This window comes from Erythranthe guttata, chromosome 12 (genome assembly GCF_056151865.1).
Source record: "Erythranthe guttata isolate IM_541 chromosome 12, IM_541, whole genome shotgun sequence".
NCBI lineage: Eukaryota > Viridiplantae > Streptophyta > Magnoliopsida > Lamiales > Phrymaceae > Erythranthe > Erythranthe guttata.
The window spans coordinates 12,143,681-12,151,462 of NC_142544.1; the positions used below are offsets into that span (position 1 = coordinate 12,143,681).

The 7,782-nt window shown below is 37.6% G+C and overlaps 1 protein-coding gene across 1 annotated transcript; it reads left to right on the plus strand.

Annotated features, from left to right (window-relative positions):
* Nucleotides 1–2,158: 2,158 nt before the first annotated feature.
* Nucleotides 2,159–4,259, plus strand: LOC105962307 (protein FAR1-RELATED SEQUENCE 5-like). Its single transcript, XM_088827296.1, has 2 exons — nt 2,159–3,421; nt 3,474–4,259. The coding sequence occupies exons 1-2, from the start codon at nt 2,159–2,161 to the stop codon at nt 4,257–4,259; spliced, it is 2,049 nt and encodes a 682-aa protein (XP_088683422.1).
* The last annotated feature ends 3,523 nt before the right edge of the window (nt 4,260–7,782 follow it).

Consider the following 7,782-nt stretch of genomic DNA (forward strand, 5'->3'; position numbering starts at 1 on the left):
AATTTTAGGATTATACTGCCATTGGCAGTCCAAATCTCTTCGTTTTTGAGTTAACTAGACATGCTGAATAAATAGAAGCCTCTGATCGATTACTATTAATATATAGTACGTGACCAATATATAGTAACGTCAAAGATGTAATCTTGAAAACCTTGTGCAAAACATTGAAGAAAACCCACTGCTTAATATAAGTAAATGAGTTGGGGGTTCACTAATTATCCCTAAAAAAATGCAAGAGGGGGTCTCATTAACAATCCATTTGTATTATGTGAATTTTAGGATTATACTGCCATTGGCAGTCCAAATCTCTTCGTTTTTGAGTTAACTAGACATGCTGAATAAATAGAAGCCTCTGATCGATTACTATTAATATATAGTACGTGACCAATAAATAGTAACGTCAAAGATGTAATCTTGAAAACCTTGTGCAAAACCTTGAAGAAAATCCACTGCTTAATATAAGTAAATGAGTTGGGGGTTCACTAATTATCCCTAAAAAAATGCTAGAGGGGGTCTCATTAACAATCCCTTTGTATTACGTGAATTTTAGGATTATACTGCCATTGGCGGTCCAAATCTCTTCATATTTGAGTTAACTAGACATGCTGAATAAATAGAAGCCTCTGATCAATTACTATTAATATATAGTACATGACCAATAAATAGTAACGTCAAAGATGTAATCTTGAAAACCTTGTGCAAAACCTTGAAGAAAACCCACTGATGCTGCGCTAACGAGTCAGCCCACTTGTCTTGAAGCCCAATGAGCCGGTCTCCAAGTACGAGAATGTCGGGGGTTCTTTGCCACATGTTGAAGGGGTCAAAAGGTGGGATCCGCGTGATATCCTACAAAACCAATTAAAACTCTATGTGACTCGTCGGGGGTGGGTCCGACGATTACACTCCGACGCTCAAGTCAGATATTGGGAGTAAGTGATATTTTGCAAATGCTAAAATATCACCCAAATTAGAAATGGATTAACAAATGAATCATACCTTATATTTATAGGAATAATAGACTACTAGTTTATCGTAAACTTCCGATGTGGGACAATTGGGCTTGAATCTAAGTAGATTTTCCCTCTAATTGGGCCAAATAACCTACTGAGGCTCATCACCCACCAAGAATAAATTCATGAATAATTGACAAGTTAAGAAAAAATGTGTATGGTAAAACTTACAAGTGTTTTAAATTAAGGGCAAGTTGTAGAAAAATCCCCAACCCATATTTGAACTTGTGATTCAATCCCTTTTCAACATTTTTCCCACTGGTACTACCCACTTTTTATGTTTTCTTAAGGGTGATCACTATAACAAATCCCAACTTTTGTTTACTTGAATACCAAAAAAATAAAAAATAAATAATTAATAGTAAATTACTTTAATACCCTTAATGAAAATTAAAACCAAAAAAATATTACAAATATTATTTTTCTTTCTTAAATACCAAATAATCAAAAACCATTTCCCTCCTCACTCACAAACCCCTCACCTCTTCCACCTTCTTCTTCTCCCTCCCCCAAAAACCCTCCTAAAAAACCTCAAAACTAAAGAAATCAAAACCTTACACAACTTGCAAAATGGCGTCAAATGACAATAGAATGGTAGTTTACGAGCAAGGAGAACCCATTAAGGTATGTATTCATGTATTTTTTGAGCTAAAACATCGATTTCGGTTTTTTTTTTTTTTTTTTTTTTAAATCCGCCATCAACTTTCGACACATACAGGTCGAAAATGTGCTTATTTTTCGACATGTATGTGTCGAACAACATAATAATTGATATTATACTCATTTTCGACACTTAAGTGTCGAAAACAGAGGTAAAATTCGACAGTTACCCGTCGAATTTTGCTATTATTTTCGACACCTAAGTGTCGAATTTGTCTCCTATTTTCGACACTTAAGTGTCGAACTGGTCCCATATTTTCGACACCCAAGTGTCGAATTTTTCCTATGTTTTCGACACTTAAGTGTCGAAAATAGGGGACAAATTCGACACTTAGGTGTCGATTATTTTCCTGTTGCAAATTTACTTGTCTAATATTTTCTCCACTTTTGTGTAGATTGATTGCACCCATTCATTTACCACGTCAGAAAAATTTCCAACAAAAGAAGCTTTATTGGCATGGGTTCGTGAAGTACGTAAAAGAATTGGAATGGTGTTAATGATTGCGGGTGACGGAAATAGAGGACGTAGGACACCGTATGTGATTGTTCGTTGTGAGCGTGGGGGCCTTTATGCTGGCAAGAAGGTACCCGGTGAAGATGATCAAAGACCGGGAAAAAGGAGCACCGGTTCAAAGAAATACAATTGTCTGTTTAAATTGAAGGGGACAAAAGAACACAAGGATGATGAAAAGGCTGAGTGGAAATTGGATGTTTATAGTGGTATTCACAACCACAACTTGTTTGAAAACTTGCACGGACACTCTTATTCTGGAAGATTATCAAAGGAGCAGACTTCACTTGTTCACACTTTGAAGAAAACAATGGTGAAACTAAGGGCAATTCTAAGATTATTGAAGGAAAATGACCCGTCTAATGTAACTGGTATGAAGACAGTTTACAATACTATCTCTAAGTTAAATTTCAATGAATTATCTGGGAGATCTCAATTGCAATTATTGTTCGCCAAGTTGAAAGAAGATGAATACCTCTCGTACCCTAGATCCAACGAGTTGAATGCGATTACCGACTTGTTGTGTATCCACCCGAAATGCATTAAGTTGGCACAGTCGTATCCGTACGTATTCGTCATCGATTGCACGTACAAGACCAATCGTTACGGACTCCCATTTCTTGAGATTGTGGGTTTTACTTGTACCAACATGACGTTCTCCATTGCCTTTGCATACTTGGATCACGAAAAGACGGAAAATTTCGAATGGGCATTGCGTTGTTTGATGGAGGCCATGACAAGTTGTCCTCGGCCTAATTGCATTGTAACAGATCGAGATTTGGCTTTAATGAAAGCAGTGGCCAATATGTATCCATCGAGTCATCACTTGCTGTGTCGGTGGCATGTGAACAAGAATATATTGGCCAATTGTAAGAAACTGTTCACAAAGGACATCACCAAATGGAAGCAATTTCAGTCGACTTTTTCGGCTCTTATTGAAAGAAATACTATAGAGGAGTTCAATGAGGATTGGGAGTCAATGAAAAGAACATTTATTGGTTATCCGCCGGCTATAGCATATGTAGCTAATTCATGGTTGGATCCGTACAAGGAGAGACTTGTATCGGTGTGGACAAATAAGTGTACTCATTTTGGAACGTACACTTCTAGTAGGGTGGAGGGGGCACACAGACGAATGAAAAGGGACGTGCATAATTCAACTGACACCTTTGTGGATTTGTATACGAAAGTCCACAACCAAATTGTCGAACAACACAATGACATCAAAGCTTCTTTTGAAGTAAGTAAAAATACTTACGAACACACTTTCAAAACGTTGATATACAATGAAGAGATTAACAGTGCCCTCGAATGATTCTATTAACACTATACCAACTCAAGAGTCAGGAAAAAACACTATACTGACGCAAGAGTCGTTCAAACTATTATTTGAAGATGCAGATGTGGAATTGCCACCAGGTTTGATCGGCAAGAATAAGTACATTGAGACGATCCATCCACGCTTTCGTATGCATGTTCTAGAAATCATCAATGTCGGTTCAGATGGCCACTGTGGATTTCGGGCAGTTGCCTCTATGATGGGATTTGGAGAAGATGAATTACGAGATGACATGCTACGGGAGTTGACTTCTAATTTTTCCATTTACACGGCCATGCACCGTGGCGAAGAAACCGTTAGAAGCATGCAAACTATTGTGAGTGACTGGGATGTTCCTGCCACTCGTGACCATTGGATGTCTTTTCCAAATATGGGTCATGTAATTGCTTCAACATACAATATTGTGCTTGTCTACTTATCCAAGTATCAGTGTCTCACGTTCCTTCCTCTATCGAGCGATCCGATGCTTTTCAGAGAGAGACAAGAGCACGGAATGGCATTCATCGACAACTGTCACTTCGTGCATGTTGTCTTGAACAACAATTGTCCAATACCTCCTATCACCGATTATTGGTACCGATGCCATGATCCTAAAGCTGATGGTTCGAAGCCTGCAGAAATGGATGGTCGGATTACAACATTCCGAGAACTAATAGGTCAAAATGTTGCCATGCGAGAGAGTTTCGAGATTATTACTATATCGGACAATGGTGATAGTTCTCCGAACAAAACTATGTAAAGTTACTGGTGATAGTTTCAATGTTATTAAGTGTTGTGTTTTATTTTTAATTTTTTGATTTTTTAATTTTTTTTGATAAATTGCAATTTTTTTTTTTTTTTGTAAAATTAACCCCAAATCTATTGCAATGTAACATAAAAAAACATATTCTAAGTGTTTTTGGACAAAAAAAATAAAAAATTCAAATGATCAAAAAAAAAATTGAAACAGAAGAGTTTCGACAGCTAGCTGTCGAATTAAGTCTGTTTCAATTTTTTGTTTTTCATAAATTGCAAATTTTTTTTTTGTGAAATTAACCCCAAATCTATTGCAATGTAACATAAAAAACATATTCTAAGTGTTTTTGGACAACAAAAAATAAAAATAAAATCAAATTATCAAAAAAAAAAAAAAAATTTGAAACAGAAGAGTTTCGACAGCTAGCTGTCGAATTAAGTCTGTTTCAATTTTTATTTTTTTTTCATAAATTGCAATTTTGTTTTTTTTTTTTTTGTGTGAAATTAACCCCAAATCTATTGCAATGTAACATAAAAAACATATTCTAAGTGTTTTTTGACAAAAAAAAAATAAAAATTCAAATTATCAACAAAAAAAAAAAAAATTGAAATAGAAGAGTTTCGACAGCTAGCTGTCGAATTTTAAGACAAATTCGACTAGCTGTCGAATTAAGTCTGTTTCATTTTTTTTTTCATAAATTGCAATTTTTTTTTTTTTTTTTTGTGAAATTAACCCCAAATCTATTGCAATGTAACATAACAAACATATTCTAAGTGCTTTTGGACAAAAAAATAAAAATTTCAAATTATCAAAAAAAAAAAAAAAATTGAAACAGAAGAGTTTCGACAGCTAGCTGTCGAATTAAGTCTGTTTCATTTTTTTTTCATAAATTGCAATTTTTTTTTTTTTTTTTTTTTTTTTTTTTTTTTTTTTTTTTTGTGAAATTAACCCCAAATCTATTGCAATGGAAAATAAAAAACACATTCTAAGTGTTTTTAGACAAAAAAAAATTAAAAATTTCAAATTCTCCAAAAAATTCCATTTAAAACAATCAAAATCCATATAAAACTAAATTAAAAAAAAAACATGTAAATCAAACAGAATCCATCAAACAACATCCATTAAAAAAAAAACATCTAAACGAAACAAAATCCAACAACTAAATGTCCTAAAACACACAAGACTAATCCTGTTTTTTTTCTTCCTACTAAACACGCGTTTCGAACTGCTTGTGGGGCATCCGACGAGCTCGATAGCGGTGGAAGCGGCTCCATCGAGCTAGCTGGAGGTGGTGGTGGGGCATCCGACGAGCTCGATGGAGGTGGAAGTGGGGCATCCGGCTCGATCAATCTAACAATATCATTTAGGGTCCCCCACATGACCGTATGAGCGTCGGATGGCGCAAGTCCCCGCACCTCGCTAAGTGTACCCTTCACCAACTCCAAAATTTGCGAAAATTGGACCTCCTTATCGGTACCACCCCCTGGACGAGCTTCACATGGTCGAGGTCGATCCACCTGGGGTCGAGGTGGATGGGCTCCATGCCTACTGAGTTGTAACATGCATCTGGGCCGGAACCAATTCATGTAGTCCGGCGAAGTGTCCGCCTCCCCGAGTTCAACTTCAACGGACCTCGACTCCTCGTCCAACAATACTCCTCCCAACGATCAGAGAATCGTTCGCCATACGCAGCGAATATTGAGTTCTGGACTGATCTACCTTTGTTAACTAGAGCTTTGTACATATCTTTTGACATGTATACACGACCTGGAATACTTTGGACCCGGTTAAACTGCCTCAACACTCTGTCCGGATGATATGCCTCGAAGTGGTCCATGCAGTATATCATCCCACTAAACCAAACATAATCTGGCATCGGGAAACGATCACGAATAGCCGTGTACGGTGACCATAAAACCTAGTAAAATAAATAAAAAATTAGATTTAGAAACCTACTTAAGTAGTAATAACAAACTATTAAACTGGTATTTTACCTGATCGGGGATCAAATCATCTAATCGAGATCGCAAGTACGATGCTCGTTCAGGCGTTGAAGTAGTCTTTGACTGAGGCTCCCATCAGCTCGCTAATGGCCCCTCGAATTCCGTCTTCAATGTGCCACCCGCCAAATAAGGAAAGTGCTCGTGAATCCATGATTGGAAGAGCGTCAGCCAGCCAGCCATCGAGTTCGTTGAATTTTTTGAGGCTAACGAAAGCTCATCGTACAACCGGCAAAAGACATGCAGTGCCCCAAGCATACTCGCCGATCCGATCCAAATCAGAGACGAGATTTAGATACTCCACGTTTACCATGTTGCCGGTCTTGTCGCACAGTATGGTACACCCGAGCAAAAATAACAAATACGCCCGAATGGCGTATGTCCTCTTCTCCGCACTGTCTCTCATGGTCACCTTGCTAAATTTAGCCTTCAACCATTCCAGCTTCACTGTTTTCTTCTTGTCTACATCGTCCGGATACTCACCTAGCAACTCGAACATCAAACTACTGGGCTTCGTTTTGGAATCACGGATCATACGCTCGCAAGATACAGTACGCCCAACAACTGGCAAACCGACCAACGTACTCACATCATCAAGTGTGATGGTCATCTCTCCAATAGGTAAATGAAATGTGTTGGTAGCTGGCTGCCATCTCTCTATGAAGGCTCTAAGTAGATGGTTGTCCACAGTGTTGTACGATGCTTGTACAACTGACATTAATCCAGCTTTTTGTACTGCCTCTGTAATAAACGGCGCAGGTACCCAGCCTTTCAAAGTTCCTGTGTGATTTCGAATTCGAAATTCTGAGCCGCGCTCCGAGCGCTCTGGACCTCCGTTCACAATATGATAAGCAATGTGCTTATCAAAATTTGTGTACAATTCCGGTATCTCGGAACCTCGGACCGGTTCGTTGCTCGAATCACCAACTTCTACAGTCGAAGGTAGAGCCGGTACCGGATTCGTTGAGGAAGAACCCTCTCCAGACTTCTTCTTGGTCGTGGTCTTTTTCTTGGTCGTGATTGCCTTGCCCTTGCCCTTATCGGATAATTCCTTCATCTTCTTACGGTTCGAGACAGTCGGAGGTATACGGTTCACGTGGTTCTTCCACTACAAAATAACACACAAATAAAAATAAATATACATAATATAAACACAAGCAAATAAAAATAGGAAAGAAAAAAAAATAATAAATAAAAAAAAAATACACATAAATCATTCGACAGAACACTGTCTAAAATTGGTTGAAAATTCGACAGCTAGCTGTCGATTTTTCAACCAATTTTCGATAGTGTTCTGTTGAATTACCAAACATTAAGTTCAAAGTTTTCAAAACAATCGACAACTATATGTCGATTTTTGCAGAATTTTCGACATCAATCTGTCGAAAATTTTGAAAAAATCGACATATACAGGTCGATTGTTTTGAACGAAGAACCGACCCACGAATCTCAAATCAATGCTCAAATCGACTGAAATTAGATGCACCCATTACTAATTAACGACCATTCCTACCTAAAACAACCAA

Excerpts from the sequence above, each read along its gene's own strand:
- LOC105962307 (XM_088827296.1), top strand. The coding sequence starts at position 2,159 with ATGGTGTTAATGATTGCGGGTGACGGAAATAGAGGACGTAGGACACCG. Across the intron at positions 3,422-3,473 it reads ACATCAAAGCTTCTTTTGAA|AGATTAACAGTGCCCTCGAA; the intron begins GTAAGTAAAAAT and ends TATACAATGAAG.